Here is a 19,278-nt window from a genome sequence, read left to right on the forward strand (position 1 = left end):
TTGCTTGTGTTTGTATGTAATTAGTGCCTATATTAACAGAGGAAAGAAGAGGCCACTCAGTGTTGGCTTAAAAAAAAGGGAAATTTTATTACAGTGCTTAACCTGTTCTTGAGCACTTCATTAAAAAATGTTGAGGATACTCTGTCCAAGTTTGGTTATTTACATCAATTTAAATTGTAGAGAAAGCAATAAATTAGCAAGTTTTTGGAAAGCTTGCCACATTAAACATGAAATTTATTTAAGTGGATGTTAAATTGATGGGGTTGTACCACTTCATTTGAAAATTAAACCACATGTTGAAAGAGATTTCTGGATAATAGAGACTGAATGTTCAGTTCTTTTCATAGAATTCTGAACAAGTCAATGCAATGTTTACAATCCTGGTCTCAACCAAAAATATGTCAGATGAATCTGTTCTCCTCCTTTCTAAAAGAACTGAACTTCTTCATGCTATCAGCAAAAGCATGGGGAAAAATTAACATCTTCAGGCATTTCTGAAATCAATTTGAAATGAAATTCCGGTTTTTTAATTTCCTGTCTTGTGCGGAACGGTTGGGGAGAGCTAAAGAATAAGTAGGAATTTCTGGATTGTCCAGGCAAGTTGATTGTTGTCTTGAGTGTCTTCAACTTCACTGACTTAAGTCTTTAACTCAAAGAGGCTTTCCTAAATTTCCGCTGTTCTTTTGGGTAAGGTCACAAGGATGGTCACCCTGTGGCTGCCTCTGTCAAGCTCCCACATACCATGGGTTATGTTGTCCAGCTTGCTTTGCATTCTGTCCCATGCCTCGACAAAGTGTTACCCGTCCATGTCACATCAGTTTTGGTTTTCAGCCATAGATACTCAGTTCACCTGATGCATCAGTGCTGAGCAGGAGCGTATGTGGAATAATTTGGGTTCATTTTAATTACAAGCTTACAGTGAAAGCAAAATGAGCTTCACTCTTTGGATTATGTAAGAAAGTAAATTAAGCTTTTAGGTTGTTAACTATCATAAACTTCCATCTTTTATGTTTTTTAAGAAGTGCTGATCCAGGACAGGAAGCAGTAGGATCTTTTAGGATCTCTTGCATGTCTTTAGAAAAAAACCAAGTTATTTAGCGCACAGGAATGTCACTGGTAAACCGGCGGGCAGTTTCCAATACACTGAACGTGCTAATGCAAAACTGGATGCAAAACGACCATGCTGCCATCATGGGCATAAAAGTGGCAGAGAAGTCACTTGGGATGCATTTTGGACAATGTGCCTTATACACAAGGGCTGGGGCCAGAGAGGAAGGCCTTGTTGGGTGTCCACAAGAAATGCCTTGTATACAACACACAGACACGTGCCACCCCTCCTCAACCCCTGACAGGGGTTCACTACTCTGGACAGGCAGACAGGGAATGAAATCCCACAGAAGTGGCCACCAGCTACAGTTGGAGGGAAGGCACTCTGCTGTGAGGGGGCAAGCCCAGTTCCCTGATGCCTTAATTCTGCTGGGCAGCAACAGTGCCCTTGCCTACAGGGGTTTCTCTTGTGCTGCCTGGCTGAGCTGTTCCTCCTCTACTGAAGGGCAGGGCAGCACCATCCTGACTGAAGTAGGGCATCTGGCAGGCCCTGGCACTGCCACCCTGAACCTGTGTGTAAATGCCAGAATTACTCCAAAGCACCTCCATGATCCCTGCAGAATTCACAACTGAAAAAAAGTATTTTGAAAGCTGCTGCTTTTAAGTAGTCTTTGAAGTCAAAACAAAACTTGGCCCACATTAATTCACTTTATAAGGTCCTTTTCTGTGGAATATGTGGAATAACACACAATGGGAATAGGCTGTTCCTTACAAATTGAAATCTTTTTGTGTTCTTCTGGGGCTTTTTCCCTTTGGGAAAGAAAATAATTAAGCTTAACATTAAAAAAACTTCTAATCTGTTTGTCTCTGCAGAATAAAATAGCTCACTCATAATAATAAGGAAACACAAAACCATGCATATAACACTACTTAAGATTATGAAGCAGAGAAACAATACTGAAAAATATGAACTCCAAAGTTAGAAAACTGGTGGAATCCCAGGTTTCATGCTAACAAATGCAAGCTAAATATCAGATCCGTAGCACTCAAGTTCAGTATAATAAACAGTGTGCGAAAGTGCAAGGAAATCACAGCTACCAGTCCTACACTGTACAGGTACAGCCAGCACGTTTAGGTCCAGACCTCAAGAAAAACAAGCTGAAGCTTCAGCCATTGTAGTAGCAGAAATAAAGTATATTTAAATTTTTACATGCATTTCTGAGCAAGTTTTTTTTTTTTTTTTTTTTTTAATACAGCCACTCAGCTTCCCAAATCCTATTGCAAAACTGTGGGGACAAGGAGCCTAATCACCCATGGAATTCTCATGTGGTTGTTAGTGGGCACTTAGTTTCTAATCCCACGGAGGCCTGGTTTGCTTATTTCATCTGACTGGTCACAGGTTCCCACCACCCACTCCACCACTTTTCCTTGAGTTGGACAGCTGATTTTTCTGGGATAATGCTCTGTGACATCTGTCTGTATGACATGGGGTGCACAGCATCTGCACGGGCACAAGCCAGCTCTCCCACCAGAGAGCTGTGGGAAGCAGGGCAGCCCAGGGAATGGAGGATGTAACCGGCCTGCTGGTGGCCAACTGAATCAGAGTTTGCCACATGTGGTGCAAGTGACCCAGCGAGGCAACTGAGCGTCTATAAAAAAACCAGGAACCGCAGAGAATTTGTCTCTAAGGTGTGGTGAGAAAAAGATACATTATAAGAAACTGGCAGTAACAAATTTCTCAAATGGAATTAAAAACTTCGTGCTGTCTGTCCTTTGAAATATGCCTTTTAAAAAAGTTATTTCAAAAGTTATGCTAATTACAATTCCTACATCTGTTAATAACTAAAACATTTAATCAAATTAACTAAGCTCTGCCTACAGTTATAACAATATATCTTGAAAGTTGGGTTTGAACTGAACATCGCTTTTGTAGTATTACTCCATATTGGACAAGTTACACATGAAGAAAGAAGGAAAAATGTATAATCAGCATGCTAGGTGCACTATGCATTTAGAAAAGCAAAAATATATATAGATCATATCCAGAAGCAATGTTCACTTGATCTTAACTATCCTGGGGAAAAACATTCTTGCTGTGAGGAATGCTGTTGGTAAAGTTCAGATACCTATATTTTCTAAGGGAGTTTATGTTACGTTGCTGGGAGTTGTAAGGAATTCCTATTTGGGAGCACTTCATGCCTGCTTTAGGCTTTTAACTCATGGGGTCTGATCGGTTCTCTGAAGGCAGGAGCCCAGTTCTTTGGAGAGGCTAAAGACAGGGAGGTATCTCTACAGACCATTAGGGCACCTGCACCTTCGTGCCACAAGTGTCTGAGGACACTGAGGTGCCCACGTTAAAAGTTGAAGATAAGCCATGTGAGCACAAATCTTTTAAATAAAAGTGAAAAAATATTGGTAAAGATTTATCTAACTGCAGGTACTTTGCTATTGTAGCTGTCATTTGAAGAAGGTTTTGTCCCAATAAATTCATTTTTATGTACCCTACTCTTCAGCTTGGCCGTAGGAAAGCAAGGCAGTAGGGTGCCTTAAACTATTTGTAAAATAAACCTAAAAAGGCTCTAAGTCAAGTCTTCCTCTCCCAAAACCATGAAGTGTTCTTTCATGTATAAACCCTTCAGTTTCTTCAGCCACTCTGCAGCCATCTTGACTGAGCCTTCACAATCACATCTTTGGTTCCCAGATGGGACACTTTTCACCCCTCCAGCACAAGGTAGGCAGGTCGTTTTCACGTACAAGTGGTGTGCAACCAAGAGGTATGCAAAGTATTTCTAACCTCATTCAAGGACTACAGTTGCATGGTCTCCAGTCTTACTTGGGGATTAAGGTACTGAATAAACTGATTGTTTCTCTGTGTACTTCTACTTGGTTTTAGTCTACTGCAATCCCTACAAGCGATCAGCTCAGCAGCTCAGTCAGGGTCAAGAAAAATCCAGCACTCATGACCAAAAAGCTCCTACTGGGCAAGTACTGTACAATCAAATAGTGATGTCTTTGAGATCCCTTTTCTCCAACTCATAAAACGATGATATTTTCTTTGTCTAAAAAGCAATTTCCAATAAACAGATGAAAAATACAAATGGCAGTCATCTACACAGACCTGGATCTGCAGTGTTCTGGGGTGTCAATTTACTGCACACTGGCTGTTCGGTACTAACTCCTTACAGGAACAGTAAACACTTAACATACACATAACAGAAATAAGCATATACCAAAGAGGCTTCACTTCTCTATTTGTACTCAGTGTGCATCCAGGTGTTGCAGCAGTTCAGAGGGACAGAGTAGCTAGACTACTTGACATTCACACCTTCTATAGGACTTTAAATTTTCTCAAGCTTCGCACACAGTAAACTACGTTCCTTTATTAGGAAGAAACATTTTAATGTGCAAGAACACTTTATTTGAAATTCAAATATATCTGGTGCCCTATTGGGAAGATTTGTCAGCTCCACTTTTATCAATTAGCGATTTCTGAAAGTAATTCTCACTTTGTTTTGGGAGTTTCACTGTTTTTTCCTCTGCTGCTTGATCTCTTTTTACCCCTGCTCCTGGATCGAGAGGAACTCCTGCTTCTGCTCCTGCTGCGTGTCTGACTGTGACTCCTGCTGCGACTGCGGCCTCTCCTCTTCCTGCCCCTGCTGTGAGACCTCCTCCTCTCTCGACTCCTCGACCTCCCCGAGCGGCGCCGCTTCTTGTTTTTGCGGCGACTCTTTTTCCTCTCTGATTCTCCATTTCTGCGGTAGGAATGGTCTGGGCTTGGGCTGCCCCTTCTCCTGGACCGGCTGTAATAGTCGTCACGATGGCTCGATCTGTTTCTCCTCTCAGAGTTTTTAGACTGATGAGTCCGTTCAGGAGAAATACGTATGTCTCTGTTGGCCTCCCAAAACTCGTTGTTAGGATTTTTGAATACGTGAAGGAAGTTGCAGTGTTTCCCTCTTGGACACTTCTGCCTTTCAAATAAGCCTGCAACAGATTAGGGTTTGCTTTTTTATGAACCAGACCTGTTAAATCTCTTTCTTCATTATGTACCAACTGGAAGAAATGTAATAAACTGAATTTTGCTTCTCCAAACAGAAGAACATGCATCTGACCACCTATCAATTTAATTCACACAAGATTAATTTTCACTGTGTACTTTTCTTGGAATTAGCTTTTTAACAGCTATGAAGATTAGGTTTTAGCTTAGAACAAACTTAACTTTTAATTTCATTAAATTTTATTTACCTTAATGGAAGAAGGTAAATCTAGATAAATAACACGTTGTATTTACTGCTCAGAACTGTTGATAATCCAGAAACTACTGTCACTTCTCAAGAGATAAATTAGTACTTCCTCGAGTTTCACCTTAAGATTATTATTTACAAAGCTAGAATCCAAACCTTTTTTCCTAGACCATGGTAAATCCCTAGAACAATTCAGACATGTGACATGGTGTAATACTCCCTTTCTTTCCTGGATCTACACAAGCAAGTTAGCACATTTGTCTTCCAAACAGAAATGAATACAACGCAGGTTTGAAAGCTACAGCCTAATCCCTCTTTTTGACTTCCATGAGTGAGTACTCTTTCAGTAACACATCTTCTCTTTTCCAAGACTCACCACATATAGCAGTTTTCCACCTCGTCACAGGACAGAATTCACAATGAAGCTGTCTGCCTGCATACCATCGTCCACTGAACAGAGCCAGAGCTGCCTGACAGTCCTTCTCCCTTTAAAAAGTAAAAATAAAAAGATGGCATTACCATCACACAATCACTTCAGACACCCCTTACCAATTCTGGGTTCCCACTACAGTATGAGGATGAACTGTATGGATGATACAAACACTTCTTATTCATTACTCAATTCTGGAGTTTAGCTCTAACCCTTGGTAAGACTGTGAGTACTTACGACTGGTACTGGACGTACACATTTCCTCGCAGGTGAGGCTCATAGTTGCAACTGACCTGAGGGGATGGAAATGTGAAGTTAGGGCAGTGGAAGGTTTATGTTGTACAGCAACTCTCATGGCAGTTCAACTTAGAGATGATGTTTTTCTGAACACTTAGTGTTAACAAAAACAAAACAAAACAAAACAAAACAAAAAAAAAAAAAAAAACAAAATAAAAAACCCCAACCCAAAAAAAAAAAAAAAAAAGGAAAGCCTTTCTGGCTTATGTTTAACTGTTGCCAGCATTATGCTTTGATTAACTCTGGGACCTTGGCTTCACTTAGTCCACAATAAAGTTTGTACTCCATTGTCTTGCACTTGTCTGGGCCAACCCTACTGTGCAACAGCTAAATCCTGCTCTGACAATAATTATTAATATCCTCAAGTGGAAATGAGAGATTCATTACAGTAAGAGACTCTAGAGCATCTTCACAGCATCCCTGTAAAATGGGTTAAAAAAGCTGAAGATGCCATCTTTCACTGTACAGTTCTGAAAAACCTTTTTCTGTAATAATTTAGTATTCAAAGTAGATCTAAAGCTCTCAAAAATACACAAAATAACTTTTAAAAAGCTTGTTGCTAATTACAAAAGATTCTGACAGGCAGGTCCAAGCAGGTGGAACCCAGTTCTCCAGGACAAACTGTGATTCATTCCAGCCTCTGTTGCCTGCAGGCCTCTTCCAATATCCACAGCAAACAAGGTTAGGGGCTCCTTTCATCCCTGAACCCTGACTGACCCTCAGGGAATACTTTGTATGCTGGATCAGCAAAGGGCTTCAGCCACAATAACAAGGACTTGTATAATTAAGTGTTACAGGATAAGGAGTCAAACTATTTGAGATAAAGTGTCAATACAAGAATAAGTGAGAATGATTTTGCCATAGGCATTTTTGGGTGGGAAAAGATCCCTGGTGTTCTAAGGTAGTGTTTTATCAGGGTCTTCCAGATTCTGGAGCAGCTTCCCAGAAAAAAACAGGCAGAATAAAACCTTGGGCTACACTGGAAAAGGAAGTCAGCTGACAGAGGGGTGTGTATAATCTGATTCTAAACGATCACAGAGTCTCAGCTTACTCACAGTTAAGATCCCTGCAGCCAACATGTTTCTCTGAAGCATCTCTAATGTAGTGAAAATGTGCATGAGAATCATCTTGCTGTTGCACAATTGCCTCAGAAGCCAAGGAATGCCACAGTAATAGAGGGACCCAAGCACACCTGCACAGAACCATGCTACAAAGCCAAGGACCTGACTTTGCTGATAAGGCTTTTCAAGCCATGCTGCATAGGGAATCTCTATTCTGTCTTCTTGTAGAGGACAACCAGCTATTATTCCATGAGTGAAAATATGGAGGGGATGCTCCACTCCTCCAAACAAGTGAATGTTTCTTACCTATAAAGCTCATTATACAACTACTGAAAACACACTCTTTTTACTTTCCTCTTGCTTGAAATGCTAATGCCATCTCAGTCCTGAGGCAGCTGTCAGTAGATGAACACAAAAGAAGAAAAGGCACTATATGCCTCCTGGTGATTGCAGGAAAACACTCAGGAATAGCAAGCAGAAAGGGATGCTGCAATAGATTCTGAATCAAGGAGACTGCACCATCCAAGCTGCATATTCTGGAGCAACATAGGACTGTTAACGCACATCATTCATCTCTGAGGTCTCCATTTACAGATCCCTCTTTATCCCCATAAGAAATAACAATATAAATGGGAAAAAATCAGTACAAAACACTGAGCAAACCAAATGCACAAACTAAGGATGGATGACAAATCTCAAGACCATTTATGTAACTTACCTTTCTATAATTCTTCCTACTGAAATATCTGCTATCTTTTCAGTTCATTGTAATCTGATTTTATTCAGCCAGTCCTAAAATGACATTGTTGGGTGTACACTCCAAATGCATTTCATATCCCCACTATTTCATTCCTTAAGCCCAAATACAGTAGCTCAGAAGTATTTATATTATCTAACAGTCTTAATGGACCCTCTGGGGCTTAGCACAGGATAAGAAAAGAAAGGAATATGAGATAAGTAGACTGCTGAGTAGTGTGAATAACTTGCAATATAGAAACACAAGCTTTTTTAACACTTCAGAGGAATGGGAGAGGAGATTCACTCAGACTAAGATGGTGTTCTGTAAGAGCAGTGACAAGTTTACAGGTGACATGAGAGATGCACAGTTTGTTGTAAGGACACAGCATAGTTCCCTAGTGCCCACAGGATTTAGCTGGGGCATGCTGGACAGAATTCCTTGTAAGGTTCATAAACTGCACTTGGATGCATACCTTGAATTGAACCACCTTCCCCACATTCTGAAATTCGGGGAGCACATCCTCGTAGAACTCCAGGAACTGCTGGTAGGTCTCCTCATCACTGTACTCCAGACTGGCATCTGTGTCATAGTCGTCTCTCCGGCACTGCTCCATGCCAAAAGTAATGAACATCCCTCGCACGAGCAGCGTCTTGCTTGATGTGGGGTAGTTATGCTTGCGAGAACACCTGGACAGTGTAGTGAAGAAAGAAAAGTGGAGAGATTGGCACTTTCAGCAGAAGATACACTTGTTGAAGCTTCAAACATTTGTCATTTTCAGTTACAATTACTATGAAAGAAAATCCATTAGTGGAAGATCAAGATATTTCAATTACTAAACCAAATATTCTGGAGTGAGTTTGTACATAACCTTAAGTCTTCCTTAATGCCATTAACAAACACATTCTTGCTTAAGAAAGCAGAACTACAAAAGCTATAGATACCAGTATCACAATGAGACCTGAAGTAATTTCTTCTAGGCTACTAGGGTTAATGTGTTCCCATTTTTTGAAGGGCTTAAAAGATTGTCAGTAGTCTTTCTATAAAGAGATTTTAAAGCAAGTCCCTACTCTTTTTGCAAACTGAACAACTTTTACTGATGTTGTTCACATCATATGGGGGTGGAAAGTGGGAATGTGAGAAGAACAGCACATTTAGACCTGCACCTGGATGAGTATAAGACTGGTATTTTTCTACTTCTAACAAAAAAACCCAAACCAAAATAAACAAAGGAAAAAACAACAAAAAAAAAAAAAAAAAAAAAACCAAAAAAAAAAAAAAACCAAAAAAAAACCAAAAACCAAAACCAAAAGAAACCCAAACCCACAAACCAAAATACCTACAAAAAACAAAAACTAAACAAAAAAAATCTTCCAAATCACTTGTATCTTAATCTTCAGCTTCTTCGCAGACATAAAGTATTAGAACTCCCTCACCATCCATTACATTCAGGCTACCTCGCTAACATGCTGAAATACAGTTCTCCCCTAGACACCTTTAGATTCAATAAGAACACAGATGTTCTCCATGTTTATTTCACTGTGCTTTATGATTCCCATTCAATATGTCCCCAAGCAACTGGGTCATGCAACCTCCAACACTTTTCTCCTTTTCATGACATGACCAGAAAACATCCAGACTAGTCTAGTCTCTTCATGTCACTGGACAGCACAGAAGAACTGCAGGGAGGTCAGGAGTCTCACCTTCTGGTTGACCCCTTAGACTTCAAAAAGCAAACAGCAACAACAAAAAAATCCAATCTCCAAATCCCAAACTAAACCAGGAGACAACTAATTTGATGATTATTGGTTTTTTACATTTTAGAAGCTACCTCCTTTTGCTGCTCAATTTCAGTAATAGAACAGAAAATATTAAACCCACCTAATATTGTTTGTACACAAAATGATATAGTCACATGACAGAACAACAGGAACCCCAAGGAAAACGAATGACCCAAGAACCCAATATTACTGCAAAATGTTAGGGTTTGAATTACTGGGGAAATTGGTAGTAGCAAACTCAGCCAGTTTCAGCTTCTTCAGGAAGCTCATAGTGAGCTTTGACAAGATTCAACAGTTATTTATTGATAATGCTGGCTCTTAGTTTTTCACAACTCCTTTCAACCATCCTTCCAGTCCTACCCTAGCTGTACCAGTCCTTCAACTTAGAGACAGCACCAGATGTTAAAATGACCAGATTATGAAGGAAGATGAAAGGAAGGTAGCTGAGATCAACAGGGGTGAAGGAGGAAGGGTAGAATATGATGTTTCTCAGTATTTATTTTCCAAGAGTTATTCATAGTTCAAATGCAAAGTTCAAAGCAAAACTGAGTTTTATGCAATCTATACATAATCCATGGAAGTTATCGCCATTAAAGACCACTGAAACAGAAATACTGAAAAGATTACAAGATCCAGACACTTGAAAAAAAATGCTGTCTGCAGTGATATAGCTGGTGAAATTTTTATTATGGAATTCAACACATTTCAAAATAGAAAAAAATGATGTGAACTTCAAGCTTCCATATAGTTAAATTATCTTATAATTATCCACAATATACATCACACTGGAACAAATTACTCCCAGAATAAAGAACATGGCAATAGCTAGACCACACATGTTTCAGTGATACAAGTTAGTAAAATAACCTCGTAAGTTTTTGCTGAAGATTCATGTAATAAATATTAGAATCCTTCCCTGCTAAGCTGTTGTTTCTCCTTAGCACAAAAAATATCAGGGATTTTCAAACCAAAAGCTGCATTTGGGTCACCATTGTTCCTGATTGCCAATGAACAATGTATTCCATAAACTCATTTTTACTTCTGGTTTCCTCTACGTCCTCTGGGAACACGTTTGCCATGTGTTTCATATGAGAAAGTCTTTCCTTTCAAAGCTGGTAAATATTCTGAGACACCTGACTAAATTGCAAATAATCATTCCCACCTTACTCCTGACTTTACTGTTCATCTACCACCCCCTCTTTGAAAACAGAGTCCTCTTCCATCCCCCTCTTTGAAAACAGAGTCTGGACTTGTCAGCCACTTCTTCAGCGGTGTTGCTCATCTCTCATCATCCTGATGAGCTTCTCTGTTCTTCCCTTTTACTACACTTCCCTCCTGAGATAGGGGCACCCTGTCAATGTACCAGAATCACAACTAAATTCATCACGCATCTAAATAGTGAGAACTCTGGAAGCTACATAACAAGTTTCCCAAGTGTGCAGATTTACCTTAACTTACTTTCTTTTGTCCATTTGGGACTTGAACATATGCAAATTAGGAAATATAAAAAACTAGCACCTGACATATCAGACCTGTACTAATAACAGACATATACATTCTATCTGTGCATGAGTCTAAGCTAAGGAAAACTCAAGTCTGAGCAATGTAACCAGAATGTACCATCAGTAATGTGCCATAGCAATAAACAGCTCAATTCTAGCCAGGCAATGCTCTGCTCTCCATCCACATCAAAATACACAGAAGTATTTCACGCAGCAATTTTTCCTCAGTTTGCTTATGACCTAATTAAGTTGCCTCTGTTTTATCTCCCCAACACACTTCTATCCTGGTAAATATTCAATGGATTACCTGTCTCCAAATCGGCAGGAGCCTGTTTTAATATAAAATGGGCAATTTGCTCTATCCTTCTCTGTTCCCAGATTCTCTGGGGGCTCGGGGTTATGCCAACTCACACCATTCTCCAGCTGTGGAGGAAACATTAAAACAGACAAAAATTAGAAAACAATAAAGAAACGGAGTGTCAAAAATAAAAATTAAAAACTGAATTCATATGCAGTTGTGAGCACTGTGTTTCTACAAGGCAAGCTGAACCTATTTAAAGCATTGTTTTTCAAAGCTGCCTTGTACCTTGGGTCTCACTTTGTACATCTGTGTTGTGGTTTAACCCCAGCCAGCAGCCAAGCCCCACAGAGCCATGTGCTCACAGCCCAAAGTGGGATCAGGGAGAGAATGGAAGGGTAAAAGATATAAAATTCATGCATTGAAATAAAGACAGTTTAAGAGGGAAAGCAAAAGCCAGACAAAAAAGCAAAGCAATCCCAGGAATTAATTCACTGCTTCCCATGGTCAGGCAGGTGTTCAGCCATCTCGAGGAAAGCAAGGCTCCACCACGTATAACAGTGATGTGGGAAGACAAACACCATCACTCCAAATGTCCCCCCTTTCCTCCTTCTTCCCCCCACTTTATATACTGAGCATGATGTCAGATGGTCTGGAATATTCCTTTGGTCAGTTGGGGTCACCTGTCCTGGCTGTCTCCTCCCAACCAACCATGCACCCTCTGCCTCTTCACCAGTGTGGCAGTATGAGAAGCAGAAAAGGCCTTGGGTCTGTGTAGGCCCTGCTCAGCAATAACAAAAACATCTCCACATTTTCAACCCTATTTTAAGTGTAAATCCAAAACGAAGCCCCATATTAGCCACCATGAAAAAAATTAACTCTACTCCAGCCAAAACCACCACAACCTGGCTAGGAGAGAGAAAGCTAGGACTATTTACTTATTTTTCTCTGCAACAGCCCAAAGCTCAGCAAGCTCATCATTATCTCTTTTATGTGCATCTAGAAAAGGCTAAAATAAAATAAAAGTAACCTGCCAAAGGCCAGAATTTTAAAAAAATAAATTCACAGTTAGCACTGGAATTAAAAGTGCCTGTACTGATCATCTTGGGTAATTAAGATTTCTGTAATTCAAAATGGCCTCACCAACTTACAAGCCTTAAATGACTATGATCAAGACACTTATTAAAAAGGAATTTTCATTCTAACCAAACAATCTTTAAAGCTGACTGGCCTAAGTTATCATTTTAAATCAACTGAAAATTCTTTTTATTCACAAGCAACATTTGACCCAGCTACCAATTCTGTTCATGACTTGCAGCCATAATTTTCTATCACCAGAACAGCCCTGTTATGTCAGCAGTAAATGAACCCTGAACTGGTACTCTAATGCAGTCTCTAACATACCACATTTCTGACTATTCCTTTGCAGACATGACTGCTAATGCATCTTGAGCTATGGGCAGGCAGCAGTTCAGAGCAGTTTCCTACCCATCTTATGAAACAGATTCCCTACCTAAAGAACTGTTTAAACATGATTTGGAACCAAATGTAACTCCAGTGTAGCTATGGCAGTCAATAAACAATGGATAACTAGGTTAGGACTTTTTTTTTTCAGATTCATGCAGTGAATGTTTTTAAATAGATCAAGAATCTTCACAAGTTTAACCATGTGACAGGGATAAAAAGCCAAATTATTCTTTAAGGTAATCTCTAAGAGTCAAATGAAAACTGCAGTTTTCTTTTTTACACACTGCCAGCTTGAAATCCATGCTCTTCCAGGCATCCAAGCAATCAAGGTTCTCCCTCCCCCACCTTTTTTCTTTTTCCTTAAGGATCTGTGCCCTCCTCTACCACTGAATCCTCTTATTTAGAGCCTGACATCTGCTTAAAAAGACAAGTTTATCTTGCTACTCAGGACTGATAGATTTATTTAGAATTACAATTCACAAATAGACCATCATGCAGAGTGTTTTTTAACAGTGCACAGCTGTATTTCCACATTCATTTTGACTCAGACCTCCTGAACAGTCATCAGCATGCACAACTGCACTGCCACCAATCAGACAGAAATATGCTTAATTATGTTCCACCCAGTAAATAATTGTTTACAACTCATGCAAGCCACTATATATTAAATTTACTCAGGCCATTAGATTCTTGAGAGCAGATGGACAGCATGCTAGAAGGCAAACACCGGATGGAAATTAAATTACTTTTCAGTTCTTTTTTCAGAAAGTCTCTGAGCATACCTGGCTTTCAGCTTGATCCAGCATCCTCTGCACAGCTGCCTATAAATGGTGCAAACACAGGACTAGTGAAAACCCTGAGGATACGCAAAACATCTGGTTTCTTTAGTTAAGAACCTAATTTACAATGCTCAGTGATTGTGCATCATGAAAGTGTGATGGAGTTTCCTTTAAGAACAGGAGATTTACTTTGGCTCTGTAGCAATTCATGTACTACAAAGCTGTTAAAGGATACATCAGACAAGACCCACACGTAGATGATCTTCTAAACTAAGTGATAGACAACATAAAAGTTTAATTTTCTTTTTTAAAACTATCATTGAACTATTGATGCTTAAATCTATCTCCTGCTCTAGTACACAGCCTGGTTACAGGTAAGTCCATAATCGTTTAGCTGCACAAAATGTTTTAAGTTACACATTTTGTGGAACACACAGAAAAACGCAATGCTTAGTGAGCCTCTATTAAAGCAAGAGGTGTAACTGGTAAGAAACTTAAACCATATCTAGCCTTCCAAATACAGGGAAGAATGAGGATATTCTTTCCCTTCATTTTTCTAAGTGGGCTGAGCATAACAATACCACTCTCCAAAACTGGCTGGACACTACTTCTAATAAATTGCTCTATGAAGTTCCTAGAAAAAAGATAATTTAACATAATCAGGACAAGAAAATATGCTAGGACTGGTTTAATTTGGAAGAGAATTAATTAAATTAAAAAAGAGCAAATAAAAATTTAAAAATGCAATTAAAGACGAGGACCCAGACAGCATCTGGTACTGATCACCAAGGATGTCAGATAGTACCCACCCTAATAAAGAAAAACGAAACAGAACAAACAACAAAAACCCAAAAAAACAGCAAAAAAAAAAAAACCAGAAAAAAAAAACAACAAAAAAAAAAAAAACAAAAACAAACAAACAACAAAAAAAAAAAAAAAACCAACCCAATCAACAAAAAAGCCAAAACGAATCCTTCACCCTCTCCAAAAAAGTCTCAAACCACCACCACCCATCAAACCAGAAAATCTATTTCTTCATTTTAGGGAGGGAAATTAGTTTTTTTTTTGTATCACTGTTAGAATTTGAATAAACTGCTGTTTCAAGACGCAGGCAAAACCAATTAAACAACTTTCTGCTGCTAGAATGGGTGGCTCTGCTCTTAGCTGGGTAATCAGTTTCCCTCTGGGTGCCTGTCATTGCCCTCTATGATCCAATTTAACTCGCTATCCCCGTAAACAATAACCCAGAAAAACACAAAGCGAAGAATCCAACAACCAAAGAAAAAAGAAAGCTGTTTCTGTCTAGTTCAGGGACACCAGTTATCCTGCTGAGGGCTCGGGGACACCCAGACACAAGGACAGAGGGGAGGAATAAAATCCTCCTGTTACCATGGTTCAACTTTCTCCAAACTGTATCTCAACCCTAAATAAAGGACACGAGCATAATCTTCTCTCCTTACTCTGCAAAGAGAGAAATGGACACCTGAACACCAGAGGAAGCAAGACAAGAAATACAATAACTGCTGTTCTTTGCATCCCTCATTCAAGTGTTACATAATCAGTGGCACAACCAACTATTAACTACAGACAGCCACAACTGTCTGCTCATGACTCTTCTCCTGCTGTGGCTATCAGACACAGCCACAAGACACCTCCCATTGAAATGACTGGAAACTTTGTGATTGTGGAGAATCTAAAATGACCAGATCCTAGAAAGCTGCAGTCACTCTTCAGTGGCAATAAGAGGCCAGTCCTCACAGTGGATTACTGTATAGGACATCTTACATCCAGGTCACTGACCTTGTAAAACTTAAGATGAATGTATCATTAACACATATTATCAATGACTTGTATCTTCAATATAATTTTTTATTCCACCCAAGGAGCTCTGAAAAAAGATACATCCCGTTGGATGAGTCAGGTAAAGAAGAGCTGTAACACATCTTTTGATTAAGAACTGTGTTAAGGAACAGCAGCAATGTACTTCCATATTCCATATCCTCTTTGGGCATTTTCTTCAGCACTGACTGTGTTCAACTGGGACATTAAGGAAGGATTATCTTTAACACATGATGCAGAAAGTGCACTTATCAGAACCTGCATTGGCACAGTACCTTTGTATTTACCTGACATAAACAATTACATACTGTGAACAACCAGATGGGTTAACAAGAGTTATACTTCAGTATATGGATCCCCTGAATGCTCTTTAACACTGAATGATGGTTTAGGAACTTAGACAGAATGGGCTAACTAATGCATTTACTAATTATAACAAAATCGCTTTTTAACATGCATAACTGTTGCATCTGATCATGTCACAGCACATATAACACATATATCCTCCCACCACCATGAATCACCTCTCTCTCTCTCTTCTCCTGTTGCTTCTGCTGTGCCACTTCTCTCTCTTTTCTTTGCTGCTCTTCCCATTCTTCTTTGATCTTCCTCTTTATAATAAAAAAAATAAATTAAAGAACAATGCTTTACCATCAGCAAAACTACCATGTTGCATTACAACTCCTTGGCCATTAAGTTTTCATCCAGTCAGAAGCAACTAAATCTGACAAAAACCCTTTTAAGAGCTGTTGTTTTCTTCACTTTTCAATTCTTCTTTTCTATACAATAGAGTGGAGAGTCTGTGCTTTCAAATACACCAGCATCAAGAAAAATGGGTCCATCATAAAATAATAAAAGTTATTACACTAAGTCTACCTTGTTGCCTAGCACTACTGTGAGGTTTTACATCTTTATACCTCTTCTTCTTCTTGACGCTTTCTTGCAGCCTCTTCTTTTTCTTTCTTTAGCTTGAACTCTTCTTGGGCCTTTTCTTCTCTCAGCAACCACTGTTCATGTAGTTTTTGTCTGCCAAAGAAACCAGACACCACTTAAACCATCAACTTAAGGACTACCCATGACTGATGCAACTCTCATAAATACAATTCAATATTGTATTTATTACTACAGTAATAACTGCAACTTATCTAATCTTATTGAAAAGACAAATTTCCATAGGAATCATTCAGGCTTTAGAGGAAAGGACTGTGTAGTCTGACATAATCAATAAAGATTGTGTTTCACAGAATATATTCAAACTTTTCAAAGTACTAAAATGGAATTGATTACAAAAATGTTTATTGCATATATGACATTTTCTAGATTTCTCACCTTTCTGCCTCAAGTTTTTTTTCTTCCTCTTCTTCCTCTTCTTCCACTTCCTCCTCTTCCTCCTCAGACACAGATTCATCTTTTTCTGCAGCTTCTGAGAAAAAGCACAATTCAATGCATCTACATAACTGCATGTTACAGCCAACACAGATACACAAAATGATATCTTAAAAAAAAAAAAAAAACCAAAATCCCAATCACTTCTAGTTCCACTGACAGTACCAAATATTTCAGTTACCTGAGTCCCTTAGTTTGGCAAGTGCCTGCCGCTTTTTTTTCCTCTTCTCCTTCTTCAGAATAGCTCTGTACTTTTGATGGCTGAGGATGAGAGAACATTAATTATGTTAAAACAACCAAACAAATAATTTTTACTGTCATACATGCACTTAATTTCCTTCAGCAATACAAAATCCCACAAACTGCAAAATTAACAGGCGTTTATATGAAACAGTAACTCCACAGCAGCATCTGATGTGACAATGAAATCTGTAAATCTGTGGCTGTGCTCTTCAGACTTCTACATGGGCAGCAGCAAGAAGACACCACACAGGGCGTCTCATCTTTCTTGAGCTCTGCAGTACTCAACATCATCACCAACTCCATGAAATCTCCTTCAGCTCCTGAAACTTGGTCACTAGACAAGATAAGGGAGAAAAACTTGGGGATCTCCTACCCTACAATTTTGGTACAACTTTCAGCACATTCTAGTCTTTCTTTTACAGGACATGAAATTTCAAATCCTTTATTTTCTCCTTTGATATTTTCCACAGGCAGCAGTCTCAATGCACAGCTAACAAACACACACCACAGCCCCCACAGACAATGCTCAGCACTGCTCTTCTGCTACAGAAGCTTGGCCAGGCTCTTCCTTGCTTGTCTGATAGCTTTGAACAACTGCCTACAGGCACCACCATGTTTTCACTATGGTTAAAATTCCTCTTATGTCTAAAAGCCTTTTCCCATCAAGCTCTTTTCTGTCAAGTTTCATTCTATCTTTCCTCTTCCTAGCCAGGTCATAATGGAGAAACAGGAAGGAGGGATGATCTTCAGCTCTTGTCATTGTGCCACACCAAATGCTGATGGTGTGCTGATGGGAAATTAAAACCTTCCCCTTTTGGAGTGTGTAATTAAAAAAGATTCCACAAGTGCAACTCAGCCAGCCAGAACTTCACCCACATCTCCCATCCTGTTCAGGATTGCTCACATCCTCACCACCTGCACACCTGTGCAGGCCAAGGTGACACCGCAGTGCTTGTCCTGTCAGCAGCACCCGCACAGACCAATGTCTGCACCTGGGCCCTCTGCCTCTGACCCGGCCAGCCTGGCCGCTTCTCACCTCGGGACCCTGCCTGAAATGGATCGCATCCCTCAGCAGGCGCCTGGGGCTGACAAGCAAAAAGCTCCTTCCCAGTTCCTGGGAACTTCTTTTTCTTGAAACCCAAGGAAGGAAGGGACGGAGGAACTGCCCTTACTCCCAGGCCAGCACGGGAGGAGGTGGGCACGCAGCTGACGCGCAAGGAGCAGCGGCGCCCAAGCTGCTCCAGGGGTGGGGATCGCCTCCCCGTTCAGCGACATGACACCGGAGCAAGGCCTTGGCAAACACCTGGAGACCCCGACCGGGGAATCCCGTTGTGAGCACGGCTGCCCTGGCCCACAGCCTCCGCGGCGGGGCTGGACGGGGCTCAGCCCGGGCACGCACATGCCGCTGCCCCCCCGCGCCGCGGCCTCCGCTGCTCCGCACATCACCCAGGGCCGCCGCTTTCCCGGGGGGAATGCTGTCCCGCCCCGCCGCATCTAGGGCGGGCCGGCACGGCGGCCCCGCTCCCTCCGGTTCCGGCAGGGAACGGGACTGGCAGCGCTCCCCGCCCGCGGCTCCGCCGCCTCCGGGCCTGTTCGCCGCCCCCAGCGCGGCCGCGTTCCCGTCCCGAGAACCACCGAGCCCAGTTCCCCCCGTCCCGCCGGGCCACGGCCGCGCGGAGCTGCGCCACTGTCGGGCCCGGCCACGGGGCGGCCTCAGCCACGGCCGTCGTGCGCTCGGGCGGTCCCGGCCAGGATGGGGCGCGACTCTCCGTAAGCACCCGCGGGCCCTTCCCCTTGTCCCGGGGGGGGGCCGGCCCCGGCCCGGCCGCGGCCTCACCTCGGCTTCCCCAGGGGGGGCTCGGGCACCAACATGGGCGCCGCCATCTTGCGGTACCGACGGGACGTCACGTGACCCCGCGGCGGAAGGGCACGCAATCGGTTCCGGCGGCCGCGGCCGAGGGGCGGCGGGGCCCGCGCGGCTCTGGAGCGCGGACAGGCGGCACTGGGGAGCCCGAGCTACCAAACTCTCACAAGGACCGCAAGCGAGGGAGTGCACAGAACGTTCCGTTGTCACGGAATCACAGAACGGGTCCGGTTGTAAGGGACCACAGTGGGTCATGTGCTCCAGCCTCCCTGCTCAGGGCCATCACAGGGCGCAGGGCTGTGTCCAG

The 19,278-nt window shown here is 41.5% G+C and overlaps 2 protein-coding genes across 5 annotated transcripts in view; one reads left to right on the forward strand and one right to left on the reverse strand.

Annotated features, from left to right (window-relative positions):
- The window catches only part of AP1S2 (adaptor related protein complex 1 subunit sigma 2), a 33,339-nt gene extending 30,950 nt beyond the window's left edge, over positions 1-2,389 (forward strand). The window contains exon 5 of the mRNA XM_053936147.1: positions 2,304-2,389. Within this exon, the coding sequence (XP_053792122.1) occupies positions 2,304-2,354 (51 nt within the window). The 3' untranslated portion in view covers positions 2,355-2,389. The remainder of the gene's footprint in view (positions 1-2,303) is intronic.
- Positions 63-19,047, reverse strand: ZRSR2 (zinc finger CCCH-type, RNA binding motif and serine/arginine rich 2). Of its 4 annotated transcripts, none has more exons than XM_053936142.1 (11): positions 18,945-19,047; positions 17,046-17,125; positions 16,808-16,898; positions 16,396-16,504; positions 16,003-16,089; positions 13,643-13,681; positions 11,403-11,518; positions 8,288-8,501; positions 5,956-6,011; positions 5,665-5,774; positions 63-5,028 (listed from the first exon to the last, which is right to left on the reverse strand). In XM_053936142.1, exons 1-11 carry the CDS (start codon positions 18,989-18,991, stop codon positions 4,550-4,552), a joined length of 1,428 nt encoding a protein of 475 aa, XP_053792117.1. In that variant the 5' UTR covers positions 18,992-19,047; the 3' UTR covers positions 63-4,549. The 4 variants fall into 4 exon arrangements, with proteins under 4 accessions (XP_053792117.1, XP_053792116.1, XP_053792118.1 ...); XM_053936141.1 differs by having other exon boundaries at positions 16,808-16,901; positions 18,945-19,045; XM_053936143.1 differs by lacking the exon at positions 13,643-13,681 and having other exon boundaries at positions 16,808-16,901.
- Positions 19,048-19,278: the final 231 nt, after the last annotated feature.

Source organism: Vidua chalybeata, chromosome 2, assembly GCF_026979565.1.
Source record: "Vidua chalybeata isolate OUT-0048 chromosome 2, bVidCha1 merged haplotype, whole genome shotgun sequence".
Classification (NCBI taxonomy): domain Eukaryota; kingdom Metazoa; phylum Chordata; class Aves; order Passeriformes; family Viduidae; genus Vidua; species Vidua chalybeata.